The sequence below is a fragment of the Drosophila sechellia genome, chromosome 3L, assembly GCF_004382195.2.
Source record: "Drosophila sechellia strain sech25 chromosome 3L, ASM438219v1, whole genome shotgun sequence".
NCBI classification, from domain to species: domain Eukaryota; kingdom Metazoa; phylum Arthropoda; class Insecta; order Diptera; family Drosophilidae; genus Drosophila; species Drosophila sechellia.
In genome coordinates, this window is record NC_045951.1 from 5,878,734 (window position 1) to 5,890,988 (window position 12,255).

General features: G+C 42.9%; 1 protein-coding gene across 2 annotated transcripts; it reads right to left on the minus strand.

Moving 5' to 3' along the window:
• Positions 1-306: 306 nt before the first annotated feature.
• Positions 307-8,737, minus strand: LOC6610946. Of its 2 annotated transcripts, none has more exons than XM_002035467.2 (3): positions 8,374-8,737; positions 1,580-1,840; positions 307-1,355 (listed from the first exon to the last, which is right to left on the minus strand). In XM_002035467.2, the coding sequence occupies exons 1-3, from the start codon at positions 8,464-8,466 to the stop codon at positions 573-575; spliced, it is 1,137 nt and encodes a 378-aa protein (XP_002035503.1). In that variant the 5' UTR covers positions 8,467-8,737; the 3' UTR covers positions 307-572. The 2 variants fall into 2 exon arrangements, with proteins under 2 accessions (XP_002035503.1, XP_032575031.1); XM_032719140.1 differs by having other exon boundaries at positions 307-1,358.
• Between the last annotated feature and the right edge of the window lie 3,518 nt (positions 8,738-12,255).

A 12,255-nucleotide genomic window follows, 5' to 3' on the forward strand; every position in this document is an offset into this window, starting at 1 on the left:
TTCAGTTGCGTGCGACGTCGACACCTTGCAACGCAGATGGGAATCCCCCTGAATGTTGTAGCTAATATAGTGGCTCTAATTATTCATGCCACTAAAATGTTGCCAGCAACATGTTGCCGGTTGAATTGCGTCGAGAGCTCCACGAGCCGCACTTGAAAAATTAATGAGAGCCACTCGAATCGCTAATCACATGTAAGTGAAGCGTTCTCTGGCCAACCCTCATCCATGGAGGAGGGTTCCTGGCGGCCGGGGGAGAACAGGAAGCGCCTCGATTGCCGGGGCGTGGATACATTAAACTCTCGAGGGTTGCGTTTTTGCTGAATGCCATTGTTTGATTTTTATTCATATTACACTTTCACAATAGAAAACTTAGCCTATGTCGGATACAAAATATTTCAATTAGTTGGTAGGCCTAACTAAATTCGAGGGTTGCTCAGCCCGAATTCCGTAAACTATATCACATGTACTTATGCATAGAACAAAACAAATTCCTAATTACTTTCACCTATCGTTCCCTTTGCAGTTCGATATTACTTGCCCCGCCCCATGAAACCCCGATTAATAATTATTTTCTATAGCTCGATGCCTTTGGCCTGCAGACTCCTCAGGATGCCGAGTAACTGCAGGGACTCCAGTGGCTCGAAGTCATCTGCATAGCGCACTGATGAGGGCTTCACCACATGACGCTCCCTGGGCATATCCAATACCAATGGCAGTTGTTCGGCCATCACGGAATGGTGGGTGATCAGGGCTTTGAGGCTGGTGAACTGCTTCTTTGCTCCCTTCAGGCGGTACATCTGGTTCCGGGTGGATTGCACGGGATAGGTCTTAACCTTGTTGCTCCTCTCGAGTCGCAGAACCAGTTCGAAATGTCGCGGCGTACTGCGTCGCAGAAGAAAGCTTCCAGGTGTGGCTTGCTGCAGGTGCTCCAAAGCTGCCTTGGCCGTGATCCTGGGCTGATACCAGGGACACGACAGGAGCTCCGGCTCCTCGTCTTCATCATCGTCGGAGTTCTGGTTGGCGCTGATGTATCTGGTGAAGAGAGGTGCTGCTCGACGGCGTTTGCTCATGGTGTTGGGGGAATTCTCAGCTAAGAGTTGACAGCAATCGGAGATCCCTGCGTCGGAGTCCTCTTCTGCGTCCTCCTCCTGCTCCTCTTCGGGATTGGAGTCACTGCTCGGCTGACTGCTCTGCCAGCAGTTGAGGGACAGCAGGGACTTTTGGGGCGATCGTTTGGGCGTGGTTGGGCTGCTGCTGCTGGTGGTGCTACTGTCGGTGGAGCTGCAGCTGCAGTCCGCATCGCGTTCCTCCTCCTCTTCTTCCGCGTCGGCGTGGTACGAGGAGTCGAGAAGGTCCTGCTAAAAGAAAGGTGAAAAGCCAATTAAAATACCATTCAAAAGAAAGGGTTTTTCTAGTCTTGATATCACTTATGAAAACCTTTTTTGGGTTAACCACAATATTGAGCCCAAAAGGTTCCGCATATCAAAATATTAATTTACATATACCCCTCAGAAAGGGATTCCTAGTTTGCTAATTATAGACTAGTTATTAATATAAATACACCATAAACAATACACACCTCATCATAGTCGCTTGTGGGTTCTTCGTTTAAGATCTGTTCTTTATGCGAGGGTTGCGCAAAGAGTTTGCGCTGCAGAAAACTCTTCATGCTGTCGTAGACCTTGTGCGTGCGACTCTGGATCGGTTCCTGTTTATCCATTTCTCCGGCGGCTGGGAATTGCAGCTTGTTGCTCCATTCATTGCACTTCTCGAAGGACGACTCCTTATTGTACTGACCATAGATGTCCGAGTAGCCAGGACATTTGATGGCATTGCGTAGCTGTCGGGCGAGAACAAACAAGATGGATTTTTTTTTGTTAGTTATGGTCAGGAAATTTGTAGAAAAAGTGTTTGGACTGTCCCTATAAATCTTATCTACGTCGGGGTTTCCCATTTCACTCGAAGGACGCTCTTATGCAACAACCACGCAGATAACACACACTGCCATCCCATTATCCTGGCTTTGTTCTGCTTTCGCCTTTGTTAGGCCAAACCCAGTCTCAGTCCTATTTTCGTTCCCATTCCCTTCCGAAAACCCCATGAACTGCTTTGCTAATGCTTTTGGGTCACTGCTGCTGTGATATCCTTGTAATGCGCTTGCTTTACTTGTTCATTGTTGTACAATTTGCCAGTCCGTTGTTTTCCCTGCTCGTGTTTGCCTTTCATTTCGCTTATAAAATATTCATATGCAGCGCCTGCGGAGGGTTGCTAGTGGGTTCCTTTTTTTTCAACACCTACTTTCGCTTTAAAAATGTTTAAATAGTTCTCACCTTTACGTGGGAGAACTCAACACTTTAGTCGGTGTTTGAAAAGCGTTTTAATTGTCCTGATATTTAGATAATTTATAGAGTAATTTCTGGTAATGAAACTAAGTACACGTCTGAGTATGAAGATGGCTTATAATGTCCTCTGAATCGGAAGAATGATTATGGATTTGGATGCCACCACCTCGACCTCTTAGCTTTCCCGTAATTCCAAGTGCAATAGCATTCTTCTCCCTTCAGATGCACCCCTCGCTTTTGTGCATTGTGAACCGAAAATTCATTGTACTCTTCGGCACGCACACACACTCAAAGGAAAAATGGCAAAGTAATGAGCAATCGATTGAAAAGGAGTGCAGGACACAATGGAAATCCGACGACCAGGTAGAGCTCGAAGTGGGATTACGAAATTGAATTCGATTGGGAGTGGCTGGGGGGCTTTATAATTCAACACATTCAATAAATTAGAGGTTTGGGAACGCAAACAAAGGAAGTGCAGACGTAGAACTTCCGTTGCAGGCCATCGCCATTGATTTGCATTTCCAATATCTTGTTTATATGAACAAACATGAAGAGGCCCCCAAAAAACTGTTGCTACATCTTGGCCAGTTGACCATTAATTCCTGGCCAACGAGCCATGGCCAAAAGAGTTTTCTTTGATGTGGCCACGCAGCGCATAAATCTGTTGAAAGTTGTTTTTTTTTTTTGTTGGCTGTGGGGTAAAAGCGGCGTGAAATGCCTCAAAAGTGTACCTTTTATCGGCTTAAATCAAACACAATGGGCCAACAAGCGTTTAATGGCTACGATTCTTGCCAGCTACATGAGTTTTAATTTATGCAAGGCCAGTCCGAGTCCGAGTCAAGCAAAAGAAAGGGGAACACTGCGGTAATTTCAATGATAATAGAGCCCAAAGAAAATTGGGATCGAAATAAAATCCAGCACACAGTAGTGGCCCAAAGGTGTTGGCGTGCTGGCCCTGTTCATCTTTGATGGTGTTCGTGCTAATGCAATAATCATAGGTCTATCCCCTGCCCGACCCAATTGGTTTTATATTCCGATCCTGGCCTGCGGAAAGGTTGAGCTCTAATTGATGATGAAACAGCGCCCCGGGCCGGCTTTCCATTCCATTCTTGGTCAAAGAGCTCTTTTGTTTGGCCTGCGAGGTGTTAGCATATTTTCGTAATCAAAATGTGTTACAATAAAAACTCAGGTAACCGAATCGAGGCACCTTCGACAGCTGACGGACAAGAAGGTAGAGGTAGAGGACCCTTTGGTCTTCGCCCTTCACGTCTTATAAAAACAGTTGTTAAATTTTCATTTATTGTGCATTTAGATAGCGGGGGTACAGAAATTAGTTGAAGTGCCCGGAGTGAGTCGATGAATTTATTGAAATGTTTCCTTTGTGCGCCACTCGAGGTCCCACCGACATATGCCTGAATTTTTGAGCTCTCCCTGGAAAATCAAGCAGCTGCTGAAGGGTCTTGAACAAAACAAAACAAAACCACCCTGCCACTCAAGCAGCCCACAACTTTCCACCTTCGGAAGTGGTTTCCACTGGCAAACTGGTGGCTTTTAAATTGCAACCGCAATAACCGACTAACCGGCTACTTATCCGCTCACAAATTGGGCAATTGCCAAAGCAGCTGTGCTGCCAAAACAAAACTCCTCCCATTCCAGTTGCCACCCCCCTTAAAAATAACACCCATTTCAAAAATGCTGCACCAAGTGTATCAATGAAATTTTCGAAAATTCCTTCAGACATTTTCCTATCGAAATTAGTAATATTTCATTTGGCTCCGGGCCATTAGTCGTGCGTTTCTGAATACTCTGTAGTCATCTCGCTTTTAGTTCCAGCTAATTTGACAGTTTTATGCCACACCAAAAGAATCTCAAAGTGATCCCAGCACGGACACACGTGTCGGGGCTTTCAAAATGTCAGAGATACATGGACTTACGAGTAGTTTATGACATTTTTTAAAACACGTCCCGCACACATTTCTCCCCCCACTCCCCTCAACTATGAACGAACAAATTCGGGTTTTCAGTTAGTTGGTTGGTTTTTCTTTTAGTTGGTTTAACGAGTTCATTTTTGGGGCTCGTAAAATGATTTTCTCACTAATTTAGTTTTATATGTCAGGAAAAATGTTTATAGTTTCAGCTTTTTGGTATGTTTTGTAAATTTTTTATTACAATTAGCTTTGCCTTTGGCTGGAAAATCCTTTGTTTAGACACATGTGGCGTGTGGCATTGGCTTTTTTATGGGCCTCCCTTTGTATCGTTTTTTTTTCTGTGGCATTTTTTTATAGGTGTAAAAAATTGGGTCATATAAAAATTTATTGAAATGTGAATCGAATTAAGCTGTTTCTTTTCAGCCGTTTGTTTTATGCGTGTTTAAAAACCATTTTGATGTTTTATTAAATGCAAATGAAAATTGTTGAAATTTTAATTGCGTTTTATGGGCACATCGCTTTGGGGCTGCGTGGGTTTTTCAAGAGATGAATCTCAAGTTTTTTATATTTTTAAGAGCACAAGCAGGCAATGAACTCTTGGACTTTATCACTTTGAGAGATGGTGAACAATTTAATTAGAGACTCTGACAACTTTTTCTACCACTCCAATACGTCGGCCCTTGTGTGTGGAAAGTCTAGTAACTGGGCTTGCAAATAGTTTTCCCCGAGTCTAGTCGTCTAATGCACACAAATCCTTGGTGGGAAGCCATATGAAACTCAAACACAGACAACGGGACTGGTGATAACGATGATGTTGGCTAGCTTCTCGGTACTCGGCACTCAGTACTCCGTTCTCTGTTGCCGGTTGATGGCCAGACTAAGCCAAAACCAAAAACTATTTGTAGCCAGCGGAGTTTGGTCGGATCAGGGGGCTAGGAGCTGACAAAGAAGAGGTATTGAGTTGGGTTGGGCGGCTCGGATACCGTTGAAAGCTTTTTTGCATATTTGCATTACATTTTCATGGCGTGGCATGTGGCGAGCAAAACGAAGAGGGGCGAAAATTTATATTGAGTCGAGCGTAAAAATAACAATGCAGACAGTTGATGGTCGAGGCGGCAGACGGCATGAAAATAAGTGAAATTGTTGTTTACTCAAAGCGACGGGGCCATTCGTAGTAGTTGGGCAAAATATGGAGCATAAATTACAATGCATGCAAGTCGAATGCAGTCGCCGGCTATTTAATTATGCTCATCAATTTGCGCAGCCTGCAGATTGCAGTTTCCCCAATAAATCTTGGGGCATTGTTAACAAGGCGTCTGCTTCGAAATTCCTAATTAAATGCACTTAAAAGATGTGCAATTAATTTTCTATCCTTAGCGTTTCCTCTCCAGGGGCCCCCGAAAAATCAAAGAGTCTGCATGTAGATACATGTGTAGAACACGAGCATCCAAATAAACATTAATCACTGCCCTTGAAAGGGAGTCCAGAGGCGAGTTCTTCGGGAAAAGTGCATTAAAATGCCTTAGAATTTAAATGCCTCAGCTCATTGCTGCTAATCGTCGCCAGCAGTTGATTTAATTTTAGCTGCATCTCATCGAGAATTATGAGGCCCATCGCGGGATCTCGGCAGTCGAGGAAATCCACTTAGGCAGGGCGTTGAAGGCACCAGAGCATGGCACCATAAGCCACACGAGGAGGAAAATGCTTTCAGCCCGATTTCCCCAGCACAAATCGCTTGAAACCATTGTCTGTTCGGGAAAGTTTATGCGGAAGCTGATTTTTTAATTTTCCAAATTCATAAACTGTGGTATTTGCATGCCCATATTAAATATGAAAGTTTAGCTACTGATGCATATTTTACAACAAAATTTTAAACATCATTAGGCTTAAATTATAAAATTAATTAATCAAATGTCTATCTGTATACTATTATTTGTGTGATGGATGCTGCTTTTCTTCTATTTAAATATTTTTCACATTCTCTGCGCTTTATTTAAAATTATATCAGATGAAGATGGGTCCATGATACTGCTCTGATAAATGTTCATTATACTTGAAGCGGAATATGAAATGAGTTTGAAAAAGTTTCCCTTTGATTAATTTATTAAAAAGTGCCTGCCTAATGAAATGTAATCAAACGCTTATCCAACGAATAATCTCTTGTTCATAAACACTTTGGCAGAGTAAGCCCCTCGAGCGCAGTTCAGTTTAATAAACCCGCTGCAAAGTCGATTTTATCATCTCCGACTTAATTGTCTCCGATTTTAATCTAGCAATATGGTTGCCGTTCGCCCCAAACGGATGGCATATGGTCAACTCCGACACAGCCGACAGTTGTGTGACAATTTTATTAGTTCTGGTCCCTCTCGATATGTGAATTGGTCGGTGCTGCAGTTCGTGACGATTCCGTTTTGTATCTTTGACCCGCGCGAGATAGAATAGGAGATGTATTTTATCTGTTGCGAACCGGCTAATTGAAATCGGTTGTCAGCACAGCCAGTTGGCTCTGTAAACAGAGTGTGTCTGGTAATAGATTTTGATAACGGATGCGGTGGGGTTTTCGGGGAGGTGTCGAGCGATTTATGCTCGGAGATCTAAGGGATATAAGAGGGCGCATTCCTGCACTTTTCAGCCTGAAGAAGTCTTTTGTGGACTTCGAGTCTTCTTGGTAAAACAACTCCCGTTGCGGCCACACCCAGACTTCCCGTTTCAAAAGACAATCCTTTTGGGAGCCAAAACAGCCAACACCTACACCTAAAATTGAATGCGAGGCGAAGAAGATAGATTTTCATAGATCAAAACAAAGAGAACCCAAAGAGACGAGATACAGAAGGCGATGGGTGTCAATTCCAGTGAAAAATGACTGGATGAAAAATGCAAAGGTCGGCATAAAAGGAGGCGGGGGCAAAACGCAAACTGTCATTCAGTTTAAAATTACAAACTTTTCTCTCTGCTCTCCTCGTCGTGGTTCTTTTAGACAAATATTTTGATAAATGCTGCTCAGATGTCGGAGCATTGTTATGAATGCGCTATTGTATCTGTGAGTGTGTGTGCAGCATCTACGGATGCCAAGTCAAATAAGCAGATTAGTGAAGCAAAGTAGCTGCGGTCTTGAAGAAAAGTTGACTTTGCATTCAGGTAGCTGAAAAGGCAGTTTGTCTTAATTAAGCTATCGCCATAGGGCCTATCGCCTTTCGGTCATCGCGGCTAGACGATAAAGCCTAGTTAGCGCTTATCTGGAATCAAAAACAAATAACATATGCGCCTTGTTTGCATATAGAAATGCATTTTGTCAAATCAAATCAATCACTATCTTTATGGGCCCAACATATGTTTTGATTTCAATTCCCGCATCGGGCTTCGCGTTCCTGTTTGCTCTACTTATCGCCAGAAATCAGGCTGCATTTACAATTTTATTTATTTGAATTCAGATTTACGCTCGGCTTAGGTCGCCTACTATCGCCACCCTCTTCGAACGCCCTCTGTTTGCATATAGATGCTTTGATTTAGTTTTTATGCAAATCATATTTATTTGGCCCTATGTGATTTAGTGTTCCACTGATTTACGTCGACAGTCGAGTTTATTATGCTGCGCTGTCGTTGTTCTTGTTGTATTTGCTTTGTGTGGCCGAGTTGTTGTTCGTGGTATCTGTGACACTAAATCATTTTAATTGTTGTCGTTCGTGTTTTGAATACGGCCATGCCCCCGTTTCCGCCCCTCCGCCGGTCGACGTGGCGGGGAGTTCACTGTACATAGTGCTAAGTGTGCGTGGGTTGTCCATAGAGGTATTTCGATGGTGTGTGAGGAGTGTGAAATGTGCATAGACTGTTAGATTCTACAAAGATCAGCTTGAGTCATCAAGGGCATAGATATTTATAGAGAACTTTCTCATGGAACTTAAAAGGATTCTAAAGTGTGTTTATGCATCTTTAACAGATGGGAATACTGCGCATTTATTTATTTATAATTGATTGAACATAATCTTTTACTAGCCTGCCTTATGGACCCACAAAGTCTTAAATCCCAACTAAAATACATAACTGTTCTTTAAGGTGCTTGCAACTTGAGGGATCTCAAGACTCGCATTGTATCTGAATCTTACCATCTTGTTCTTTTGCTGAGTATCCTTTTTGTTGGTGTTTTTGTTGATGCCATCCGTGGCGCCAAATCGATTGTATTGGAACAGGCGACCCATTTTCTTATGATGTGAAGATAACTCTTCGGATTTGTTTACACTTTGCTCTTTAAACACAAGCACAATATGCTAAAGTCGTAATTTCAAGAACTTTATGCGCCCTTCAAAAGTGTTCAATAACTTAGCGCGTGAATGGTATTTGAATTGCAGTCGAAGTCCGGCGAGTGTTGAGTTTCGGTTATGGGTTCGTTTCGAATTCGAATCCGTACTCGGATTTTGAGACCCGGGAGCGATACGAGCGATCGGTTCGAAGTGCGCAGAGGGAATGAAATCCACGAGGCGACTGCATCGAAAAAGTACAACGGAAAATGAGCACGAGACGCAGAGCAGAGCGTGGAAGCAGAAGAAGAAGAAGAAGTGGTGTAGTGGCCGGGCGGGGGTGAGTGTAACAGGGAGAGAGAGTGAAAGGAGAGAGAGCGGCAGAAAGGCAGGGAACGAGGGCAGCAACAGCCGCTGAGATACAAATACAAATTTCATGACAGGCAAGCCGGCGTTGTTCATGCATTTACCGCTAGTTCATTCTATGCCTCTCTCATTCGCTGTGCCAGTGTGAGTTGGTTTTTCTTCATTTGCCGTACTCAAAGCACTCACACAAATACGCGAGCAGTGGAACACTCAAAACAGCAACAGCGCAAATAGAAGTAGAAACCGGAAAGTGAGACAAGTCGACTTTGAGATACCTGGTAAAGTGTTGCCTACTTCCAGGAGTTTAAACACTATATCGCTATTTAGACTACGTTATTCCACATTATTATTAAAATTTTAGCAACCTTTCGCATTCTGAAAAAAAAAATTTTATATTAGTAATGGAATATACTTAAGAAAAATTGTCTTTCCCCTTATGGCGATACAATGCAGTATACCCGTCTGCTCTATTAATACCGGGTATGAAAATCACTCCAACAAAAAGCGAAATGAGAAAAATTTACTACAACCAACGGAAACTACACTGAAACAAAAAGAAGCAGCGAAAGGAAAGACGAGACAAGGCTGTTTTGGGCAGCGGGCAAAGTGAATGAAATGGAAATGGAATGAAATGCGAGTTTGAGTGACTGACGGACTGACGATGAACCTTGAGGGTAGGAAAGTCAGTCAGTCAGTCATTCATTCATTCGGTGTGCGAGTGAGTGAGTGAGTTGGTGAGCGGACGAGCGGGCAAGTGAGTGGGTCTGTCACTCCTCAACAAGTAGAGTCCCCCAGTGGGTGGTTTGGGTGGTTGTTTGGTTGCAGGGGGTGGCGCCCCTGCACCATGGGGCGAAAAGGGCTAAAGACGGAGCGGGGAACTTGGCCCGCTGGCGAGTCATTCATTTTGGACAGCAAGGAAGCAGATGCAGAACCAGGAGCAGATTCTGATTCCGAATCAGCACCAGAAGCGGCAGCAAAAGACGACAGAAGCCCAGCAGTGTTTTGACTCTTCATTTCTTTATTGATGGTCAAAATTTTAACAAAAAATTTAATAACGAATAAAGATCTTCAATTGTGATATCTTATCCTTACGACAATAGACACTTCACCTTAAGGGATTTTTTTATTTTTGATTTGTGTTTTAGGAGAATATCACTTGTTCAGTAGGTTAAAAAATCACTCTTAGTTTGTTTCTTATCGCATTTAAATGATGTAATGTGACAAGCACTTCTATAATTTTGATCCCAGTCGTGTGTCCTGAATGAGTCTTTGCCCGTAAAGGTGTGTAACTGTGTGTGTGTCAATGATGCGCGCTCCACATTTGGCTTCTTCATTTGCCTCTGTGTCCTGTGTGCTGGTTTTACACATTGCCCTTTGCTTATTTGTTTAACGTCCTCGTAATCGTACGTAGCTGCCATATAGCCACCCAGTTGGGATGCATTTTCCGCCAGCCGGGTGTCCTTTTTTTTTACCTCTTTATCAGCCGCACTACATTGAAACTTTCATCGTGTTTTTCTGGTCTCCTTTTTTGCACGAGCATAAAATAAACACAAAAACTTTGCAGTCTCATTCAGCAGTCGGAACCAAAGTACCTACCCGCCCCTCCCCCGATTTTCCCAGCCCCTCGCCATGACTGGCCGTAATTATCATTATCCTTTCGGCTCTCTCGTTTTGCGCTTTTCATTTTTCCGTGTGCTGTTTATACAGGCAACTATGGCACTTTAATTGAAGTCAATTTTTTATACTTTGTGGCTGCCCTGGCAACTTTTACGACCGCCCCCCCACCCACTTATTTTCCCGCAGCCATTTTCATTGAAAATAATTTTGCAACTTATTAGCACCTCCGGAAATTATGAGTTCAAGTTTTTTTGTGGCTTGTTTACTAGCTGCGCTTGGCTTGCTCCCATTTTCGCATTTTATTATTAATTGAGCTGCTCCGGTTTGGCTTCAGAGGTTTTCCCCTTTTGTTTACTTAATTAGCGCTTCGGAAGGATGAAGGATGAAGTCCTGTCGTCAAGAGTTTTGTGCAGTTCGTACCAAAATCAGGTTGGGTTTCCAGTTAATTGGAACTATTTTTTTGTGGAAAGTTTGCAGTGTTTTCGGACAGCTGCAGTTAATACCTGTAAGGCTACCTTAATAAATCATGCAAGTGAAAAACTAAAATCCCTTTTTTGTGACTCGCATGGCAGCTTAGTATTAATCCTATATTTGGATATTTTTACCCCTGATCACGAGAAATATGACCCGCAATGCCGACCCTCGTGAACGAATAATTTTTTATGGGTATCAAAGCCAGAGGGGCCACAGGAAATCACAATTAGATTATAACATTAATAAGTCGCTTTAACAAATGTTCAAATTTTCCGCTCGGTACAAATCACCACCACCCCCAACCCAACCCACCGCGACCTTCCACTTAGCTAAGCTGATATTTTGGCAACAGTTGCGAAAATTGAATTCGGTTGCAGCATTTAATAAAGTATCCCATTGTATGGCATCGGTATCGATGAGAACGCACTTTCGGGTCTCTCAAGAAAAGAATACATAAATCAAGTGCAACCCCCTGACATTGGCAGCTGGGAAAACCGCCTTCCAACTCCTGTGTGTATTGCAGTTTCATTAGATAGAAAGCTTTTCCATCTCTGAGGTTGATTTGTCATCACAATAACATTAATTTCAAGTCCGGAATTTACACAAGAGCATTTGATTTTTCCAAGTGAATGTTGTGTAAATTTAGCCAGCTGTTGCCTTTCCACAGCCCGAGTTTTCCACAACTCGACTTTCCACCGCCACTCCAGTCGGCACTTAATGTTTGTCAATTATTTGCAGTAATTTGCAATATTTCTAAATGCTTTTGCCGAGAATGGTGATCCGCCCCTTAAATTGTTTTTAATGGCCATTTGCACTTAAGCATTGACTGCAATAACACCCCCTCAACGGAATGTAATGGCTTCATTATTGAGAGCAATAAATGGCCTACAAGAAAACTCTCGGTTGCCTGTTTGTTATTGTTGTTCAGGTCGTTGGGTTTTCCTGATTTAATTTATAGTCGCAGCGCGTAAAGAAAATAAAATGATATTTATTGACAAAAGACAAGGCTAAGTTGATTTCCCACCGAGCGGCAGGCGGTCGATGGCAAGTGTTAAAAACGTAGTTATAGATACATAGATATGCGGCGAAAAAAAAACAATTTGTTTGCTGGAAAAGCCACTCGAATCGTTATATTCCGTGGGGCTTTCCCATTGAAAAAAAAAAACATTTGGCCTGCGGCGCCTTTGTTTCCTTTAAGATTTTCCACATTTATCTTTTATCTTTAACCCGATTCTCAAGTGACTCCAGCAATTATGTTTATAAATGATTTGTTAGGGGTGGTCTGGAATTCTG